This window comes from Vombatus ursinus, unplaced genomic scaffold (assembly GCF_900497805.2).
Source record: "Vombatus ursinus unplaced genomic scaffold, bare-nosed wombat genome assembly UNPS02014825.1, whole genome shotgun sequence".
NCBI classification, from domain to species: domain Eukaryota; kingdom Metazoa; phylum Chordata; class Mammalia; order Diprotodontia; family Vombatidae; genus Vombatus; species Vombatus ursinus.
Window position 1 is genome coordinate 12,262,205 of NW_020954603.1, and position 23,174 is coordinate 12,285,378.

The 23,174-nt window shown below is 40.0% G+C and overlaps 1 protein-coding gene across 3 annotated transcripts in view; it reads right to left on the minus strand.

Moving 5' to 3' along the window:
- Nucleotides 1–13,023: 13,023 nt before the first annotated feature.
- The window catches only part of LRRC8B (leucine rich repeat containing 8 VRAC subunit B), a 90,043-nt gene continuing 79,892 nt past the window's right edge, over nucleotides 13,024–23,174 (minus strand). For all 3 annotated transcript variants that reach the window (XM_027838175.1, XM_027838173.1, XM_027838174.1), the window contains one exon: nucleotides 13,024–16,113. In XM_027838175.1, coding sequence (XP_027693976.1) covers nucleotides 15,841–16,113 — 273 coding nt within the window. In that variant the 3' untranslated portion in view covers nucleotides 13,024–15,840. The remainder of the gene's footprint in view (nucleotides 16,114–23,174) is intronic.

The following is a 23,174-nucleotide window of genomic DNA, read 5'->3' on the forward strand; positions in this document are numbered from 1 at the left end:
CTATCCTCTTTCTCCAAGCTCTCTGCAGTTTGTCAATATCCTTCTTAAAATGTGATACCTAGAACAATACTGAAAAATAACAATAATTTTTTTTTGCCTTTCTTTGTGTCCTCAGTGCTTAGCACAATGCTTGGCACACAGAAGGTGCTTAATAAGTGCTTGTCAATGATTTGAATGTGGTCTGACAATTTCAGCCCAATATAAAGAAAAGCTTCCCAACGATTAGACTTGTCCCTCGGCAGGATGGGCTGCCTTGGCAGGTAATGAGTTCTCTGTCTCTGGAGACCTTCAAGGAAAGACTGGATGACCTCATGTAGGTGATATGATTTGTAATTTGAGACCAGAGGACCTCTGAAGTCTTCCAATTCATACTCTATAATTCTATGATATTCGTCACCAGATGTCATCACTAATATTGGTCCTCAGTTCTAATCTGGAGGGAAGAAGGGAGCAGAGGATGATTAGTCCTTTCCCATTCTTCCTTAGTCTTAGTACCTTCCCTCTGTGATTATCTTTCATTTATCCCGTATATGTCTTGTTTGTACATAGGTGATGGCGTGGTGTTAAGACTGTGAACTTCTTGAGAATGGGAACTGTCTTTTGCATTTCTTTATATCCCTACTGCTTAGCACAGTGCCGGGCACATAGTAGGTACTTAATAAATGCTAGTTGATAGATCTGCCCCAATAAAGTAAAAAGGAAAGAGTCTCCTCATTTTATTGGCTTATTAAATCACTGCTTCTGTTTCCAAGTAGAAAATCAATGAAAAAAAGAAAAAGAAATCGATTGAAGGCCCACATTCTGGGAATAGCCATCTTATAAACCATATTGCCTTCATTGGTGGAACTCAGAGGGCAATGTTGGAGCAAATTCACTGGTTGCCTGCCCTGTCCTGTGTGTATGCCTGGGACACCACTGCTTTGTGGGGTCTAATCACGTGGCTGGAATAAGATATCCCAAAGCAAGGATCGCCATCTCAAAGTTTCTCAGTTTGTGGGCAGGGGTATGCTAAGGGCATCCGTGCTAGGAGACAGTTCTTGGAACTTGGCCTACAGCTTTCCCCTCCTTATTTCTGGGCTCAGTCTCGGGGTAAGGCCAGGGAAATACTGTCATCCTGTCATTGAAGAGAGAGGGAGCCTGCTTCTTGTCTAGCAGAGAAGTTTATCTGAGACCTGGCATGGTTTACAAGAATGACCCGCCCCCTTCCCCAAATTTACATAAATCAGCAAAAGAAAAATAACATTAGCCCATGCTATGTTGGTGGGGTGATGCCACATGGCCCTTTCCACAAGATAGCATTTTCATGTTATAAATCAGGATTCTCAGGGGAATTAAAATAGAACATAAATACCGGGATTAAAAACACAGTGGATTGGTAGCTGTGGCTGCAACTTGAAGTGTTTTGAAACTAAATGCTAATAACTCTGAATTACTCTGGCACTTACATGAATGATAGGATCAGAGATCAAGGGCTGGAAGGGACCTCAGAAGAGGGCTAGTCCAATTCTTTGATTTTACAGATGAGGAAACTGAGGCCCAGGGAGGTAAAATCATATAGGCAGTAAGCATTAGATTAGGATTTGAACCTATTTATCTAAGGATGTGCTGGTAAATGTTTAAAAATTGGCCCTTATTCGTGTGTGTGTGTGTGTGTGTGTGTGTGTGTGTGTGTGTGTACACACGCATATATGTACATTACATGTACACCCAACACACTTTTAAGTTTAACGTACATTATTAACATTTTCTCCATCATTTTCTTAAGTCTAGAGAACCAATAAATAACAAATCAAGCTCTGATTTGTAGCATTTCCTGAAATCTTAACTATTGACTCTCATGAGTCAGTGAAGGCTGGTTCTAGTACACACCCCGATATTTATCCAACAATACTCAAGCAGGGTGAGATGACTATTGTTTCATGACATTCCCCTATCTTCAATTGCTCAGTGAAATACAACTTATATATTTCCCAAATATAACAAACACAAAACTACTGAAAAATGATTTAGTTCTCTGTGTGAAAATTTTTTTGTAAAACAAATGTGCATTATCTGACATCCTGAGTTTCTAGGATACATATAAACTTTTCAAAAACAAGAGATAATGTTCCAACTCTAAGACTACGTGGGTGAACAGCTTGCCAGGATTAAGGGGGTGGAGTGTGGAGATGACAGCAACACTCATATACTTGCACAACCTAGTAGAGGAAGAGAGGGGAAGGCAGGTCCCAAGTCCTACAGAAGACACCTTTAGGAAAACCAGATATGAAGAAAACAGTAACTAGCCAATTAGAGGGTATTTATATGGAGTCTAATGTAAGATCTGGAGAAAGGTAGTATGTCATAGTAGGTTATTCTGAGGCCTTAGGGTCAGAAAGATCAAGGTTCAAATATGGTGGGTGACAATTTGCATTGGTAGAATTTCATTGGAAACTCCCCACATTGATGAAATCATAGGGCCAGTTGAAAAAATATAAATGTAGATCTGCTAGTGATTTGGAAACTTTCCCACTGGCATTCTGTGGCCATAGAAACCAGAGCAAAGTCAGTTAGAAAGGAGAGTGGTATTCCAATGATCAGTAGAAGGAATTCCTATGTTCCCTCTGACCTCTGTGCATTCTGGGAGGGGCTTGGTCAACTCAATCACATTTCCAGAGAGCGTGTCTCATGTCTCTGCTCCCTGGGAGAGTGACCTTCTGGAATGCCACTGGTTGGGCCAGGCCAGGCCAGGGGATGGGAGCAGTCAGTGTGCAGATGAGGATGTTTCAATCACTGGGAGGTGGGCCAAGGACAAAACGCATTCTTCTCAGACTCTTCTGAGTCCTCTGTGCCTGGGAGACCTAATCAAGGTCTTCTTCATTCTTCAAGGGCAAGGACCAAAACAAAGGTCTTGGCCTCTGACACTCTAAGAGGCCAGTTTGGGAAAGTGAACAAAACATAGGATGCCAAGTCTGGTTCTAGCTTTTAGACTAATAAGACGTAAGATTAGATGGGACAGTGCTATATGAATACTAGCTATCATTATTTACAGATATGGTGTGTTCATTCTGAGAGCTAGGATAGCTCTAGAAAGGAAGGAAGGAAGGAAGGGAGGGAGGGAGGGAGGGAGGAAAGAAGGAGGGAAGGAAATAAGAATTTATTATGGAGTATTTTATTTTTCCCAATTACATATAAAGACAATTCTTAACATTCATTTTTTAAAATTTTGGGTTCCAAATTTTCCTCCTTCCTCCCTCACCTCCCCCTCCCTAAGACAGTAAGCAATTTGATGTTATATATGTGCAATCATGTAAAACATACTTCCATATTAGTCATGTTGTGAAAGAAGAAACAGACCAAAAGAAAAAATCCACATAAAAAATAAAGAAAGTGAAAAATAGTATGCTTTGATCTACTTTCATATTCCACCAGTTCTTTCTCTAGATGTGGATAGCATTTTTCATCATGAGTTGTCTTAGATCACTGAGAATAGCTATGTCATTCATAGCTGGTCATCTTATGCTATTATGGTTACTGTGTACAATGTTTTCCTGGTTCTGCTCACTTCACTTTGCAATCTGTTAGTGTAAGTCTTTCCATGTAATAAGCATTTATTAAGCACCTACTATGTGCTGCCTTGTGCCAAGTGCTGCCTTGTGCCAAGTGCTGCCTTGTGCCAAGTGTGTATATACATATACACACATACATATATATAAGCCACCTATATAGAGGACAACTAGGGCATAATTAAGAAAGGGAAGATGCTAGAATTAAGAGGGGTGGAAAAGGCTTCCTGAAAAAGATGAGAGTTTAGTTTGAATTTGAATCTAGGGAAGTCGGGAAGTAGAGATGAGGAGGGAAAGAATTCTAGGCATGGGGAACAGCCAGAGGAAAAGCCTGGAGCTGAGAGATGGAGCTGAGGAAGGAAGGAAGGAAAGAAGGAAGGAAAGGGAAAGGAAGGAGGGAGGGAAGAAGATGAGTATGTATAAATGTGTATCAAGCCAACCGGAGTGATTTCATGGGGCTCTGGACATCTGGAAAGACAAGAGTGAAGAGGTTAGGGTCTAAGAATTCAAGAGCTGAGGAGGATTGTAGAGTCGAAGACAGAGTTGGACGGACCTCAGATATCATTTCGTTCAAGCCCTGCTCAAGTCTAGAATCCCCTCTGCGCTCTCTCTAGCCGATGGGCCTCTAGCCTCTGCTTGAAGATTTCCAGGAATACGGCAACCTCTGCCTTCCAAGGCAGCCTATTTCACTTTTGGACAATGCCCAGAGTTACAGAAGCACGTAAGTAGAGATATGGAAAGGACCTCAGTGGCCACACCCACAACGGAAAGAAATTCCCTCTTCTGTAACATTCCTGACTAGCTCTAATTATTAGGATTTTTTTTCCTTTGGTTGGGCTGAGATCTGGCCACCCGCAGCTTCCGCCCTCTGGTCTTAATTCTGCCCTTTGGAGCCAAGCAAAACAAGCATATTCCTGCTTCCACACAACAAGTTTCCATAAGGGGAGGGTATCCGAAGGATGAAGGAGGAAAATGCCGTAGAACAGGACAAAGTCATCCTCTGTAGCATCCACTTGGCCTCCTGTATAATGATCTCTAGAAAGATTTCTCTAAGTATCTATCTGGTATGTAGCCTGTGGCCCAGAAGTGACTCCTCTTGACTCCTTCGGACGTAGTAAAATCTTGACAATTTTTACGCTGCCTCCTTCACCGGCTTCATAGGATCAGAACTCCAGAGCTGCAAAGGACCTCAGAGGACATTGAATCCCACTTCCTCATTTTTTTTTTTTTCAGGGGAGGAAACTGAGTCCCAGAGACTCGAAGTGACTTACAGAGGTAGTGATCAGCACCTTTAGGATTTGAACTTAGGTCATAGGATCAGAGATCTAGAGATGGAAGAGACCTTAGAAACTATCTAGTCTATCCTCATTTTACAGATGAGGAAACTGAGGCCCAGAGAGGCAAGGCACATTAAAACTTTATCACCAGCTCTTCACTCAGGGCAATTTCATTTAGAAGCAAGGGTTTAAATGATTCACTTCTGAGTTTTTCAGAATTCTCCAACCCGGTTTGCTGCAGGATTAGGCTTGGTTAGAGGAGGCTGGTGAAACTGCTTAGCTGTCCCTCAAAGTCCTCTGTATGTGCATGCATTTTGATAAATCTTGTTACTTATTTCGTTCATCTCTGATCCCGTCCCATGCCTCCACTCAAATTAGACATCCCCAGCCAGCCAGTGAGGCAAGTGATGTTACTTCCTTGGTCTTATTCCCATTAGACCTCCCAGTGTGATCCCATTTTGAAAAATTATGAAATTTTATGATTTCTTCTCTGCGGCTGAAAGGTTTTCTTTTGATTCCCTGCTTATCAAGTAAGGTATTTCTTAGGACCAGTGTTTCTAGTGCAGTAGTTAGCCAGGTGCCACTTGTTCCAGGTGATGGGGGAAGGGATGCTGGCCAACTGTGCTAATCCCTGTCCTCTACCTAACATCGTCTTTTGTTAGGGTTTCAGTTCTAGGGAAAGCTGACTTCTCAGTCAGGAAAATAGGCCCCCCAATTCTCACATTCATTGGCTCTTTAACTGCTCCTGAACTTCCCAAGGAAAAATTGCTAATTATAATCACACCACTTCTGGTAGTAGTCTAGGGTTACCCTCCCCCCACACCATGTAATAAATAAAAAAGGTACCCAATGTACTAACACGGATCAGATTTATAACAGGTAGTTTATTCCCACATAGAAAAGGAAATGCTAAGCAGCAATCAAAGAATGGTTCAAACAGAATTCTACTATTACACAAAATAATTTGAGAGGCTAATATTTAATTCTTATTGGGACATGAAGTTTTCACAAAGCTGCTAATTAATCAATTTACATTTCCTCTCAACTGATCATAGTCTGATAGCTACAAGTGGGAATCATTTTTTTTTTCTGGTGACTGTGTGTGTGTGTGTGTGTGTATAAAATCTCACATGTGCATATGTATGTTTATTATATGTTTGTATGTATATATACATAGATGTATCTCTCTCTCTCTTTCTCTCTCTCTCTCTCTCTCTCTTTCTCCCCTGCCTTCTCTCTGCCTCTGTCATGCCAACCTTTCATTTGGGGCCAGTCCATTCCTGCCATTGCTCAGATCCTCTCTTCTGGTGCTGATCAAACTACCCTATGCAGGAACTCCAGCAGATGCCTCTGTAATTGCTTTGCCCATGGGAGGTGCTGCTGCTGAGACTGAAGTTACCTAAGCATCTCCAGTTCTCACAGATCCTGGACATAAAAAGGAGGTAGCCTCATACCAGGCATAGGTTTTACCAGTGCAGGTCAGGGGGAGTGCTTTTGCTTCCTTCCCTCCCCCCAACCTGATTCTCTAGAGCAAGAGTATCACACCCAAATAGCAATGGATCTCTGCGAGCACATATTTTACTTAAAAAACTACAAATTAACATTATCTATGTTGTATTAAATTTTTACTTATTTTGTTAAACATTTCCCAATTACATTTTAATCTGGTTTGGGCCCTACTCAGGAGCTTTGCAAAGGGGCCTCAGAGGACATCTAGTCTAATCCTCTCATTTCACAGATGACGACACTGGGATCCAGAGAAAAAGTCTTGCAGGAGACATGAACTTTGTTTATTCTGTAGCTGACAGAACAGAGGATTGATTCCGTTTGGGTGCGTTTCCATCTACTAACAGTAGAGGGAGATAGAGAGCAAAACATGCTTCATTTCCAGAATCATTGCAACTAACGAACAAGGGGCTTTTGTTTGAAAAGTGTAATTTTTCATCCAGTCTCTTTAATGGAAGGGTTTTAAAGCTAGATTGTGGCAGAGCCACCAGTCTTGCTGCCTATGCACCACAAGTGGCCTGCAGAACATCCAAGTGCATACTGAACCAGATTAAAATGCAACTGGGAAATGTTTAATGAAATAAATATACAATGCAACATAGAAAACATTCATTTGGGATTTTCTAAGTCCATATGGGGCCCATGGGGATCTGTTTCTATTAGAGTTTGACACCTTAGCATCTGGCACAGGCCTGGACTAGAGCAGGAACTTAAACAAATGAGCAAAAACTAGCATTTATATAGTCCTTCAAGATTTGCAAAGGTTTCACAAATATTAACTTATTTAATCATCACAATAACTTTAGGATGTAGATGCCATTATGATTTCCATACTACAGATGAAAAAACTGAGGCAGGCAGTGGTTAGGTGACTAGCTTAGAGTCACATATTTAGTAAGTATCTGGGGTTGGATTTAAACTCTGGTTTTCCTGACTTCAGATTGAATTGAATTCTACCTTCCAGGGTAGTTATGAGGATGAAATTAGATACTATTTGTAAAGTGCTTTGCAAACCTTAAAGTGTCATATAACTAGTGATGGCGATGATGACGTTGAATTGTCAAGCAAACTGACCACTGGGAACTATCACATATAGTAATGGATATTTGGAAAAGATGCCCCATTTTTTTTGTCGTACACTCAAATTCCTCTAATTTAGGGGTACGTAGGAGATCAATTGTTAAATTTTCAGTGTGTGTATTCATACCTTATTAATTAGCACACACTATAAATCAGGGATTAATTTACTGTTTTGTTGATTGTTTAGGCTTTAAAAAGTGCTAAAAAAAAAAGTTGATAATGTGGATTAAACAAAAAAGTGTGTTGTGAATACATTTATTCCAGAGAGCCAATTGTTAAACATTTACTAGCACACCATTGAAACAGTTGGGGGGAGGAAAAAAAGATAGAGTAGCCAAGAAAAATAAACTTTACCTTCCTTCTTGATATTCAAGGAGATCTTCAATATGTCTTAACAATATTTAATCAAATGAAATTCATTCCTGAAGAGAGGAATGAATATTTTTAGTTGGAGAAAGCACTTGTTGATGAGGATATGAATTAGAGTGACGGAACCTGAACACATGAATGCAGATTAAAGAGATGATGGGGGTGGCTGAGGCAAAGAGGGTTAAGTGACTTGCCCAGAGTCACCCAGCTAGTAAGTGTTTGAGGCCATATTTGAGCTCAGGAAGATGAGGCTTCCTGACTCCAGGCCTGGCCCATTAAACTTTGAGGAGAAAGAAAATACGTGTGCCCATCTCTGTAGCTGATCTGCTTTGCAGATGAGATAGCATCTTTTAAAAATCCTTTATTTTGTCCAATAATTTTAATTGTTTTCCTTATCTACTATGTTTCTTATTGCTAGACTGCATCCAATGGATTATAAACTCCTTGAAGGTGGGCAGGGTCTGTGTTTTTGGTTTTTTTTGTATCCCTTAGTAGGGTGGTGTCAGGCTCAAATAGAAAATGGGGAAAGGACATCTGTATATAAGGATTCCTGTGGGCAGCATATACTCAGTTTTAAAATGTAACATTATGTTTTATTGTGTGTTTATTTTGTAAAACATTTCCCAATTACATTTTAATCTGGTTCAGGTAACACTCAGGAGTGTTGTAATCCTATGTATTGGACATCTCTGACACCAAGTAGATACTTAATAAATGCTTGTTAAATTGAATTAAATCAGAGATGCTGCTAAGCAGCACTTTTGATCGGCTTGATTTATCATCTTTTGTTCCCTAACACTCATCCTTTAATGGGGGTGCTATGGAAATTCTATGGAATCATAGAATTTCAAGTTGAGAGACTTTAGATCATTATCTACTAATTATATATGTCCCAAAAGTCTCAGTGCAGCTTTGAGCTTTATTAGGTAGTATCAGCTGTAGCATGTGTAGCAGCCACACACACACATCTGTCCCAGCAGATGGACTCAACCAGGTTGAGGGTAACCAACTGGCCTCAGACCTGTTGGTGAATTAGGGGGATATCTACCCCCCAAGCAAGCGAAGACCTTCCTGGCAGAATGGCTGGAAGAGAACAATTTGTTCTAATAGCTATGAAAATGGCTGAGGCAGGGGCTGTATATTATCTATAGCTAACATACTATACTACATACTACAGCTAATAACTGTAACAGTTCATCTCAACTTTAAACTTAAATTTAATGGCTTAAATCTAAGACTTCTGGGATACCTGTTATAGATGAGACTAAACTGGGGGTTGTTCAAAATAGGCAACCAGAGGATGGAGGGAAAGAAAAATACTAAATAATCCACAAATTGGATCAACACCTAAACAATCTAAGCAGAAACACCACTAGCATCATGTCCTACAATGAGACACATACTATTTTATTCAGCTAAGCCTATTTATAAAAATGAACTTCAAAAACTTGACAGAAAAAACAAAACAAAAATTTTCCTGAACATAAAAGTTTACATTTTGAATAACCTACATTGAATGACTTTTGAATAATCTATAATTTTGAATTTTATACTATTGTATGTACTATAAAGATGTATAAAAGAGTATATACTATACTTTTCATTGTGCACCTTAAATATACTCATTGCCACACACCAAGAGTCTACACATATTTGTCATTTTTAATATTTAGAATTTTAGATGCTTCCATTATGGCAATATACCATCATTTACGTAGGAATGTTTGGAAGTCTCTATGGAGAATAGATATTTCTGTGGCTGTTGTAACATATTTTTAAACCTCAAGTATTATCACATCCTTCATTATTATGGTATTGTGAGTGCAAATTTTACCAAGGTGAATTTGATGACCAGGATGATTATTTGACTATTGAGGGATGTTGCGGAGGGTGCACTGAGGGGAAAGTTATGGATTTTAAAGAAGTTCATTGAAGACCTTCTTGAAGTCTAGCGATTGAAGAAGAAACCTTGAAGTCTAGTGATTCAATGAAACAAAACAAAGCCAACTTCTTTCAACATTTAATCCAGTTTTATTTTTTCATTATAAATGCCAATTTTTTATTTTTCAGAAAAGAAACTTTAAAAACGTGTAAAGAAGTTATCAAAATACTGCTGTAGTTGGTGGAAAAGGATTTCCACCAAAATCAGGTTTCCATCAAAAACTTGGGGTGAGGAGGGGAGACAAAAAGATTGTCAAACCATTATAAAATCCATATTTTTAGAGAACTCATTAATGAAGAGATTTCACACCAGGTTAAAAAAAATGATCTTCAACTGCACATTTTCCAGAGGTTTTGTTTAAAAAGCAAGAAATGCTGGCAATCACAATATCAAAGCTTAGCCAAATGGAATTTCCCCCCAAACTGATTTCTCAACATTGGTGCAGTATTTCATTGAGAAAAGTTCGTTGGAGTTTTTTGAGATCCTCTTCAAGGGTTAGGTTTTGTACATGTCTCTACACACACACACACAAACACACTTTCACATCCTTCCAGATCTAGTAATGCTGTTAGGGACCAACATACAGCACCCAAGGGCCATCAGTTACTTCCTGTGCCCACCTCTGAATTAAATAATGCTGAGTGCTAGAACTTCAGGAGAACTCATGTGCAGAATATGTCATCCGGGTTCCCTCTGACTTCTACTACAAATGCATGCTCAAAGCCTCCCCAGACGTTCTTCCATCCCATGACTTTCTACCTTCTATTCAGCATTGACTTAAGAATGCTAAAGTTATTTTTGTGCTCAATCACGTCTGACTCTGTGACCCTATTTGGTGTTCTCATGGCAAAGATACTGGAGTGGTTTGCCATTCCCCCCCCCCCCCAGCTCATTTTACAGATAAGGAAACTGAGGCAAAAACGTGACTTGCCCAGGGTCACACAGCTAGTAAGTATCTGAGGATGAATTTAAACTTAGGTCCTCCTGATTCCAAGCCCAGTGCTCTATCCACTGTGCCACCTAGCAGCTGAAAGCTGTTTTACCATATTTCCTCCTAGTGAACACAAACATGACGGATGGAGAAGCCCAAATAAGTCAATTAAATGAGATGATGGTGGTGGCCTTTCCATCCTGCTGATTTGCACACCAAGTGGCTGGGAAGTCTTTGCTTTAACTCTAGATATTTGGCATTGCTAATTCACATATACTCTAGAGAGTCACTTAACCCTATTTGCCTCACTTTCCTCATTTGTCATATGAGCTAAAGAAATGGCAAACCACTCCTGCATCTTTGCCAAGAAACCCCAAATAGGGTCACGAAGAGTCAGACATGACTGAACAACTAAGGTAACAAAGCTCTACATACATTGTCTTTCTCTGATCCTCACAACAACCCTGCGAGGTAGGTAGGCCATGCAATATTATATATTCATTTTACAGATGAGGGTACAGATTTAGAGAACTTTTGATTTGCTCAGGGTCACATGGCTAGGTGCCAGTGATGCAAGATTGTAATCTGGGTTTTTTGATGCCAAGTCCAGGGCTCTCTCCATTCTACTGGGCTACCTTCCTTGTTTATCATAGGAAAGCACTTCAACTTGAGATTTCATTTCAAATATTTTACATGAGTCCTCTAGCACTAATGGAACATATTTAAAGGGGATTGGAGGGAGTGCAGGAAAGGTTACTGGTCCCCATAAGTTTCGAGACCAATAACGCTTAACATTATTTGTAACAGAATATTTGGATGTTGCTGGGAGAAATTTATAGATGGAAGATGTTGGAAAATGGGAAGATAAAAGACAGTAATAAGGTCACAGAGTTCTCATCCAGCCATTTTAATAACTTCTGAACCAATCACAGAACATTCAGTATTATAGTTACATGAAATTATGAATCATGACAGTACTTGGATTATGGAAATGGACATTCTTTCTCATCAAACAAGGATTCCATGCCCACAAATCCCTGTGGTTCACACTCCCAAAATATCCATCAGCTGCGATGTGAGTCTTCGGTTGAGTCCCTGAGGAGCTCAATTCATCCTATTTAACTCCCTAAATACACATTCATGTCCAGTGAAAATAAAGAGGCTGGTTTACTTTCCCTTTTCTGGATGTTGTCTGAGAATGAAGACTAGAAATCTGTGGTCTACAGAGAAGGGCTACAGATGACGGCCTGAAAATGGTCTAGGAAAGTTGACCAACTTCTTACCAGGAATGTCCAACTATCCCATGTGCAATTTGAATAAGTTTCAATATTTAGCTTCCCTTTAATTGGCTGTGACTGAGGAAATGAAACATCTTGACACTAGAGATCGTGGTAAAAAGGGAAATATTTTAGCATAAATCTACTGACTTTTGGAAGGAAAAACAGAGGTTATAAAGACTAAAGTTAATTACGTTTTGATGAGATTATCTTTTAAATGGAGTAAAACCATTGCTGAAGCTATATGTCTTTGTAAAAAGCCACACTTTTGGTTGAAAATTCTTTGTTTTTAATTTTTAATCAATTTAATTTTTAGTTTTTTTAAAATTTTAGTGGCTACAAAGAGTTATTAAAGTGTATTTTAACACACTTTCTTTCAATATTTACAATATTCTTAAATTAAGTCAGTTATGGAATAAAAGCTTGCTTTTAAAATGGTCTTAAAAGTTCTTCACGAACCTGTTAACTAGTAGCTCAAATTTAGCACAGCCATATTAAAAACATTAATTCCACCTACACATGAGGATTATGTGTGGATGATACCTTCCTCTGATGGCACAGATAGCACTGTTCCAGTGCCAGGATAATGCCACCTGAGTTACTTCACCAGTTTTTGTGTGTGTGTGTGTGTGTGTGTGTGTTACTGACCAGATCCTCCTGCTGGTAAGTTCTTTCCTCAAAGTTAGTGCAAGGGTTGGGGGGTGGGGGGGGGAAGTTGCATAGATACAGGATCACAGGAGAGGATTTAGCTATCCAGGTCTAGTTACATTAATTCAATCTGGTAGCTTGTCACTCACTAAGAGCAAATCAAATCTGGTCAGCTGAGTGGTAGAAAATTCATATTTCATTAAAAAAATCTACTTCCTATTCTTTTTGGATGTGGTGAAGGAAATGAAAGTACTATTGGCTAGTTTTTGTTATTGTTCAGTTGTTTCAGTCATGTCTGAAACCCTTCTTGACCCCATTTGGGGTTTTGACAAAGATACTGGAGCAGTTTGCCATTTCCTTCTCCAGCTCATTTTACAGATGAGGCAACTGAGGCAAGAAGGGTTAAGTGACTTGCTCAGGATCATACAGCTAGTAAGTGTTTGAGGCCAGATTTGAACTCGGGAAAATGAATTTTGCTGACTCCAGGCCTGGTGCTCTATCCACTGTACCACCTAGCTGTCTTTATGGACTGATTACCTGACCTGAAAGCATTTCTATAGCTCCCCAAAAGACTGAAAGACAGAGAGAATGACCGAGAATAGGAGCAAAACCTATGATAATCTTTTTCCATTAAAAAAAATTAGATTTGGAAAATTTTGGTTCTGTATTACATAAATAGTGAGTGTGTGTGTGTGTGACACACACATATATAATATACATATATATGCACATACATGAAGCTCTACCTAGATATATGCATATGTGCATATATACACATATAGCAAATATATCTATCACCATATTTACCTATGATCTATGAGTTAGGTTATTATTTTTGGTCTAGACCTGGGATTTCATCCATTTGAGGGTAATCCTGGAAACTCCTTCCACTGAAACATCGGCAACTTGTAATAACTTAGAGTCTCGGAAAATTGCCTAGGGTCGCTGGGAAACGGAAAAAAATTTGCCCACAATTACAAAGAGAGAAGTGTCTGGGACGAAACTTGAACTTGGATTTTCCTTTTCACTACACCATGCTGCTCGTCATTCCTTGTGACTTGAAGGCATCTATCTCTATATAACTCTCCCCATCTATATGTATTTATCACTATTTGGATATGTAAATTTGTGTGTGCACACACATGTATATATGCACACACACATATGTATGTATGTGTATTTACATATACAAATACCCACAGAGACATATGGATAGAAAGTGTGCTATACAGATACATACCCCTTATTGGAATGGTGTGTACCACCTATGAGTCTTTGCTAAAGTCTCAGAACAAAATCTGACCACCCTCTGCCGGGATCCCTGAGAACTTGAATGCCCTGACTATAGGGTTTGGGTAAGTCTGGGTGCAGAGGGGGATTTCACACTATTTACTCCCCTTTAAAAGAAATGTTAAAAGCCTAGGCAGCCCTAAGGAACCTTGCCTCTTTTTCTCTGGCCAACCTTTTTTCCACGTCCCCCCACCCCACCTCCCAGCCCTTCTATTATCTGTACCACCATTCTAAAGAAAAATAAATAAGCTAGACCTTCCAATGATTGAATGACAAACTTTTCACTATTCTGAAACAAAAAGACAAATTAAGAAAAAAATACTGCTATGTTTATAGTCCTCTATTCCCTAAGTGTTTTCCAGTCTGAACAGAAGACTATATAGATTAGGTCCTCAATGAGGCATTTTAATGCCATGTTACGTTATAGAAAAAGACATTAAAATGTATACTTCCTGAAAGCGTGCCTATCAATATTATTATTTATTTTTGCAATGTTGCATACAACAGAAGGCAAAATACAAAGTTCTTTATAGGAAGAAGCAGATATATTCTTAAAGAACTACATAAATATGTAAGATAAATTTATGTTTAAGTGACATATTTGCAATTTTGAGAACTTATCATGAGCAAACATCAGGATAGGGCAGAAAATTTTTGTCATGTCACTGTAACTACAGATCATGCAAATAGAAAAATTGAATGTTTTGAGTTAACAGTTACTAATTTCCTATATTTAATTAAGATTAAAAAGCTTAATTCTGTACCTCTCTTCTCCCCTTTCCCCGAGTTTTTTTTTGTTTTGTTTTATTTTTTGCAAGTAAATAAGAATTTGTACCCGTACAATAGTTCGGCAACTGGGGAAGAAAGAGGTAGACTTTGAGGATCTCTCTTCTCAAAATGTAGGAGTCACTAAATAAATATGCCAGGGTTCCCCCTCTCCCCTGATGAAAGACTAGTCATGCTCCTACCTACAGTAGCAAATGAAAGCAACTGATTACAGACAAGTAAAACACTGGTGAACTGAACACAAGACAAACCTGAGAATCCTAGCAAAGAAGCAAAAACAGAAACTACATTACTAGCAGGTGCTTAAAGAAACAGGTGATTTCCCTAGATCCTCTGTACCTTAGAAAAATGAATCTCCTTGTATTCGGAGTCCCCAGTTACATGATATCAAACAACTGTACGTCACACAGTCCATGAATAGAAAACTTTGGGGTAAATTTTTTTACATCGGGCTTGGGGAAAATGGGAAAAGGGAAAAGATTTTTAAAGAGCACGCAAGTTTTTCACCTCTCCCAAATACCCTGTTCTAGACTTTGTGCAATGGCCCAAAGCAGGAGACTCATCAGTCAGTGTTCCTCACTTATTCCCTCCTGAAGTGAAAAGAAGAGTAAGGAAGACTCAACCGATGAAAAGAAGTCAGTGTTAAGAGGGGGAAAAAAATCCAACTCTTCAACAATGCTTCCAGGCTAATATGTTTTAAGAACATTAATCAAAGTCAGTGGCGAGGACGTTTCCAGACACTTATCTTGGTCTTGGTTTTAAATGTCAAAAGAGAGAGAAAGTCATTTAAAACCAGAGATCTCAGACAGCTAATTGGGAAAGGAAGGGGGAAAGAACACCACTCAACTCTTCCAGTTCCAAAGACAAGTGGGGGATGGTTTCAACGGCTGACTCTCTCCACATCACCATGAACCTATCCTGCATGGAGCAAGCAGCTCAGAAGTTAATGCGTGATTACTCCCAGAAAGCACATACTCTTCAGTGTTATTCTTTTTACTCGTGGGGTTTAGGGCTAGCCGAGGCGTTGTGTATATATGTCTGATGCATAGATCCTCCCTAACAGTTTTTCCTCTTTTCAACTCAAAAAAAAAAAGATTTTTTTTTTTGAAAAACAACTTTTCATTCAAAGTCCCAAGGAATATTTCTTTTCCATTATTATTTTGAGACATGATACATCTCCTTCCTTAGTTCAACATTTATCTAAGCACGTCTGCAGCCGTTCTGCGGTGGGAGGAGACAGGCTGTCCAGCAGGTTTTCCTCCACGAGCACACAGCTTCTCTTCAGGGATAGGCACGCTTCCAGCTCTGGAGGGAGGACCTCCAGGTGGTTTCCAATGAGCTCCAACTGCACCAGGTTCGTCAACTCCCCAATGAGGGGAGGCAGAGTCATTAAGCTATTCCTCCCCAAGAGTAAGGTCTGCAGCTTTTTGCACTGGAACAATCCATTTGGCAGCATCTCGATCTAAGAAGAAGAAAAGAGGACATGGTAACTGAAGGCTCAGCTCATGGAGGGAAAGTCTCCCTTGCTATTACCCAGTGCTCCAGGAAAGACACCACACCCAGAGGAATCTCTAGAGCAGAGGACCTTAACCTGGGGTCTGGGAACTTTCTTTAAAAAAAAAATTTCATACCTGAATTTCAATGTAATTGGTTTCCTTTGTAATCCTTTACATTTAACTTTATGCGTCTAAAAACATGTTCACGGGGAACCATGATGACAAAAGGTCTCTGTCAGGGGTCTGTCTTCTCTCAAACAGGGGTTGAGCCAGAAAGCAAACAGGGTAGGTTTGTGTGTTAGTAAATACCTGGTAGTCAGGTACTGAAGGGCTTACCTAAATTCACACATGGCACCACCTCCTTGCCTCATCTTTCCATGTTTATTGTATGTTATTGTCCTGCGCACATTCTGTGTTCCAGACATAGGCCAGACATCTGGCTGTTCCCAATACAAGTTACTCCACTTTCTGCCCCCATGCTTTGTAAGGTTGACCCCCATTCTGGAATGTACTACCTCCTCATCTCTCTCAGAGTGAGCGTAAACAGCAATTGTTTCTGTTTTGGCCAGAAACCCTGAGGGTCTTCCTCTTCCAGGTGATTTTTTGACTACGTAAAAGAGGCCATCACTCTTTGCCTCATTTCTTACCTAGCCTTAATCACTGAATGGGCATTGCCTCAGTCAAACTGAGACCCCGGAAAGACCTTTTCTTTAAAAAGGCCAAAGGGTCTGCACCTGGGACTATCGCTAATCGTCCTAATCTATATCTTGCCACTGGACCCAGATGGTTCCAGAGGAGAGAGTGAGGCTGGTGACTTTGCACAACCCTCCCTCACTTAAATTCAATTCACTTGCAAGTCATGGCATCACGTCCCTAATGTCATACCGAGAACGAAGGATAAACAATAACAATCACCTCACTTCTGTCTAACTTCCTTCCAGGCTCAGTTCAAAGGTCACTTTCTATGAGACCTGTCCTGATCTTTTGCCTCCCCAGTTACTGATGTCCCACCCCATTTCAAAATTACTGTGAATCAGGCTTAGAAAGGTACTAGACAGACCTGTGATTTCATTAGTGAAAGTAAAGAACTCCCTCCACCAATGCCATTAGGGACTTAGATTAAATGGGTTAGAAGCAACACCTGAAAAGAGTTCCTTCTGATTCTGAGGTCAATTCTTTATCCACTCTGAACGCTTCCTCTGGGCTAGGAAAGTCCCAGCTTTTGCTCTGTTTTCATGAGATTCAGTCAGCATTTGTTGAGGCAAAAATCTGTTCCTCTTCTTTCTTCTCCCATACTCTCATCTTTATCCACATCAGCCTTGCCTCTCCAGTCAACATCCTCTTTCAGCCTTCCTGTGCTTTTTGTACTCCAGAACTCCTGGCAAGTGCCCCTTCATCCAGAATCTTATCATTTCACAATCTACTATCCTGTCGTAATGGAAACCTGACCCTCTCTAGATGACTCTACAACCCTGGCCACCCTCTTGAATACTGGATGGGCTCATCTCCTAAAGTGGGCCAAGACACACCGGGCCAGGAGTGCTTGACCCATTCCGTGCTTTTCTTGACTATAGTTAGTCTATCTTTCTGGTACCATCACTCAGCAACTTTTCTCCTAAGAGGGTCACTCCATTTATAGGGCAGCTAAGAGGCACAGCGGATAAGGCTCGGAGTCAAGAAAATCTGAGTTCGAGTCTGGCCTTAGACATTTACTAGCTGTATGAGCCTGGGGGCAAGTCATTTAATCCTGTTTGCCTCAGTTTTCTCATCTGTAAAATGAACTAAGAAGAAATGGCAAAACACTCCAGTATCTTTGCCAAGAAAGTCTCATGGACAAAAGTCCCTGAAGTCACGTAGAGTCAATCACAACTGAATGATTAAACAACAACAATCGCAACAGCAACATCCAATCCAGCTTGAAGTCACAGTCATTTACAAATCTGTGTCATTCTTTCTTCTTTTTCAAAGAGTTTGCTGTCTTCTTTCTCCTCCACCCTAAACCTTATGTGGATACTTGGGGTGTTGAAGGGGCATCACCACTAACCATATCCACCCACCAGTCCTCATGCTCACAACCTGGACCTCAATATTACTTATCTTTGCCCCTAAACTCTCCCTCTTTCCAAACTTCCTATTTCCGTCCGAGGCACCACCATATTATCTTCCACTCTTCGCTCTCCTTTATCCCACACACTCAATCTGTGGCCAAGTCTTGCTGTTTCTCCCCTTTCAACATCTCTTAGTTCAGGCCCTTTCTCTCCCCTCACACAGTGACCACTCTAGTTTCAACTCCTTTCACCTCTTGCCCAGATTATTGCAACAGCCTCCTCATTGGTTTCCTTCCCTCTAATCGCTCTCTACTCCAGTCCATCCTTTACACTGCTGCCAAAGGAATTTTCCTTTCTTGCAGATCTGGCCACATGACTCCCTTACTCAGTTAACCCCAGTGGCTATCTATTGCCCCTAGGGTAAAACATAAATGCCTCTACTTAGCTTTTAAAGCCTTATATGACATGACCTCAACATACCTTTGCATCCTCACTGGATTCCACATTCTGTGATAAAGCCAAACAGGTATCCTCTCTGTTCCTCCTGAAGGACATTCCATCTTCCCTCTCTGCATCTTTGTACGGGCACTCCCCCATGCCTGAAATGCACTCCCTCCTCTTGGCCTCCACCATATAGAGTATGTCTATTCCTTTAAGAAACAGCTCAGGCACCATCTTCTACATGAAACCTTACATGCTCCCCACAACTACTAATGCCCTCCCCTCCCAAACCATCTTGTGTTGGATATATTTGTATTTATTACATATTTGATATCTCCCCCCATTAGAATGTAAACACATTAAGAGCAGGGATTGTTTGATTCTTTATAGGTAACCCCAGTACCTAGCACAGTGCCTGGAACAAAGGAAATGCTTAATAAATACTTGTTACTTGATTAATGATCCAAAACTCTGCAATTCCTCTCTGACTGTAAACTCCCATTCTGGCATTATTCTGCTTAATTTATTCCTCCCAAATATAGGTAGACTTAGCTGGAAGGGGCTGATGGAGGCTACTGAATCCAAGCTCCACATTTTACAGATGAGAGAACTGAGGCAGATAGAGGTAAAGTGACTTGCTTAGCATCACACAGCTAGTAAGTATCTAAGGGAGGATATGAACCCAGGTCTTCCTAACTCCAAGTTCAGAACCTGATCCACTGCACCATGCTGCCTCACAACGACATGATCTTCATCCTCACCATGACTTCCAGTGCTTCTGCTCATCCATGTCTTCTCCGATCATATCCCATCTTCTCTTCTTAAATCTCTTGGCCCACTGTCCTGCATTTCCTGCCTTGCCAAACCCCAACATTCAGTCACCTTCCATTCTCCTACTCAAATGCTGTTGAACACTGCTATAGAAGCCAAGTAATTGTGCCTCCTAAGTTCATTACAAATGTATGTTATTTAATTTTAACGGGGCCATCATTGCTTCACGACCACCCCCTTCTCCTTCCCTGGCTGAACTCTGCACAATACCTATTAGAAACCTTCATTTTCCCTATTCCCTTCAGCACAGCTCTTCTGCTAGAAAAAGTTGTCTAAACTTCTTAACCTCTTCACTTCTGAACCTTCCTCTTAGTTCCTTATGATATGTTTCTAAAGCATTTTAAAATTCAACATGTCTGGCCTTCTGTAGTGCAGGGTGGGGAGGAAAGAACAGAGGGAGATGGTTCAGGACTTAAAATGTTAAAAAAAATTAAATTAAAAAAGCAAGTTCTACACATCCAAAGCAGACATCATTAACTTTCCTACTAAACCTACTCTCTCAAACTTCCTTACTCTTGCTGAGGGCACTGTCATCCTACCAGTTACTCAGGTTTCAATATTGATGTCATTCTCAATCTTTTACTCATCCCATATATCCAGTTTCTGGTAGGAGGCAAATTGTTGGGTTTTGTCTTCTTAACTATCTGACAATTCTTGTATGTTTTATTGGGAAATTTAATCTATTCACAAAGTTATAATTGTTAGATATTTATTTTCTTCTGCTTAATTATCTTGTACTGATTTTTCCATCTTCTTAAGTCAGTATGTGGTCTCTGTGATTAGCTTTGCTTGGGATAATTTGATCCCAGTGTCCACTCCCAGGCTTTCCCTATCTTCCCTTCCTGTTTTCTTGTTGGGTATCAAGTTTCTTGAATTTACTTAAATTTTTGTTTATTTATCATTGTAGTCTACTTGCTTTTCAACAGTCTAGTACAATTCAAAATTCTTAGCATCTCATTCCATCCCCATCCCAGTCAATCATTCCTTTTACACTGAGTGACATTCACTTGTGGCATCCTTTTCCAATAAGTGTTAATTTACTTCTCCGTTTTTATTTCTTGCCACTCTGGTCTAATCTGAAATCTAGCTTGCCGTTCACAGAATCATAGGACCACAGATGTAGAGCTTACTCTGAGAAGCGTGTCTCCCGAGATCCATACCCCGTCCCCCAACAAAATGCATTTTTATTTCACTCTCTCATATTCCTAGGCAGGTCAAGGAATCCAAAGGATGGAAGAGACTGCATTTCCACAGCAGCCTGCCTTTGAGCAGAGACTTGAAAGTATCTCCAAATAATTTCTACTTCACACCTCATTTCTTCCAACCTGGAGGATTTTCCTCAGAGTTAACGTCCCATTTCACCTACAAACATAATTATTCATTTATGATGGAATGTGGAGTTTAGTCCCTGGACTATTAAGTGTGTTCTTTCTCCCGTGCATGGCCCGATTCCTTTAAATTGTTAGTCCTCTTACAAATTTTCTCCCTCCCAACAGTGAATAGAGTGCTGGGCCTGGCATCAGGAAGACCTGAATTCAAATCCAGTCTCAGACATTTGCCAGCTGTGTGACTGACCCAGAGCAAATCACATAACTTCTCTCTGCCTCAGTTTCCTCAACTATACAATAGGGATAATAGCACCTACCTTGCAGCACTGATGTGACGATCAAATAAGATATTTGTAAAATGTTGAGCGCAGCGCCCAGCACACAGTAGGTGCTATATAGATGTTTATTCCCTTCTCGTCCTTTCCCTTTTCTCTTTGGCTCTTTACCAATGTAAGAAAAAACCTGAACAACAGCCTAGTTTTGATCTAGAACCATAACTTTCTTGTTTAGTCTTTCCTTGTTAATGGCACTTATTTAGCTTTATGTTTCTTATGTTTAAAATTTTTACACATTCAAGTCAGTTCACTTGTGGTCTCCTTTGGAGCAATGACCTATTTGTTGAATGTCCATTTTCATTGAAAAGAATGCTCGGCTTTGCCAGATGTAATTGTAGCATGCATCTAATCTTTGGAAAAAAGATCTTTTTGAAAATTAATCCTTTATGCTGTTGTTTCCTTGTAGACAAAGTGTAATCTTGGATTATTCATATTTATTTTCTTAATAGTTAAAGGCTATCTTAATTATTTGTAATACTTTTCATTCTGACACAAGTATAACCACTATATTTCTTAGTGACTGAACCATAAGATTTTTTTTAAAGGTGATTTGTGAATTCTGTGAAGCAGAACTTTTCTTTCAGTTTTCAATATTTCTGGGCAATTTTCTTATATTTTTCCTGAAATATGGTATTTGGGTTTTCTACTTCATCCTGTTTTTTTTTCTCTTTCTGTGAGACACAGGTCTCATGTTATTTCTGCATATACTATCCTTTATGTTAGTAACTTTGATTAGAAAATCCATGTAATTTGTCCAGTTTTTTTTTTGCCAAATCTTTCTCATCAAAACCTCTACTGTTTTGAAAACATCTTCTGCTGTATGTTCTAGATTACTTATTATTTTCCTTTGTCTTATTTCTCAGATTTCCATTGCACTGACATTACTTTCCTTCCTTCCCTATCTTGACCTTTTTTTTTTTCCAGTCATTTTCAGTCATGTTTGAATCTTTGTGACCCCATTTAGGGATTTCTTGGCAAAGATACTAGAATGGTTTCCATTTCCTTTTCCAGCTCATTTTACAGATGAGGAAACTGAGGCAAACAGGGTTAAGTAGCTTGCCCAGAGACACACAGCTGGTAAGTGAGGATTTGAACTCAGGAAAATGAGTCTTCCTAACTTCAGGCCCAGTGCTCTATGTACTATGGCACCACCTAGCTGCCTAATCTTGACCTTACAATTAATTCAGCTTCACACTATCTTCTGCTCTTGAATTTTTTGCCCTCCCTTTCTTACCACAGATCACTCTTCACCAGCCAAACCCAACCCTGAATTACTCCCACCATATGCTCCTCCACTCCTGTGCTCACATGCTGAATCAAGCTAGAAATCAAACAGCTGTATTACTTACTGGGTATACTACAAGATCCACATCCGTCCAACTTGACTGGGCCCTTAATGCAGCAACACAATTCTTTTAGTTCTCCCTAACTGATTCACTGCTTCACTCCTTAAAGATGCTATGCAAAATCTTCTCTTTTCTTTTCTCAATTAGCTGACCCTCTCAGGTAAGGACCTCAACTTCTCTTCCTCTTCCTTAACCTCCATTTCCTCTCCTCAACCCTTTGCAGATTGGTGTCTGCCCTCATCATTCAAGTGAAATGCTCTTTCTGAAGTTATTGATTTTCTCTCAATAATTTACTAATTTGATGGTATTTTAGTTCTCATAATTAAAGGGGAAAAAACCTCTTCTATCTTTCCTTTTTTTCCTTAATTCTAGTGCATTCCCTTTGAGATTGCCTCCAACATAGCTTATATGGACAAAACTATTTGCATATTGCTTCCCCCATGAGACTGTGAGCTCCTTGAGGGCAGGCACTATTTCTGTATTTCCAGCACTTAGCACAGTGCCTGGCACATAGTAGTTGCCTAACAGATGCTTGCTGATCTGACTCTGCACTAACCGTTGGGGGGAAGACGGGGTTGGGGTGGGGACTGGAATTGGGACAATATCAACATCTAATAAAGCAAGTTCCAGAAGTGAAGGTTGGTTGTTGATTGGTACGGAATGAGGGAGGGTGTTCAGCTGGTTCAGGTTAATCAGGG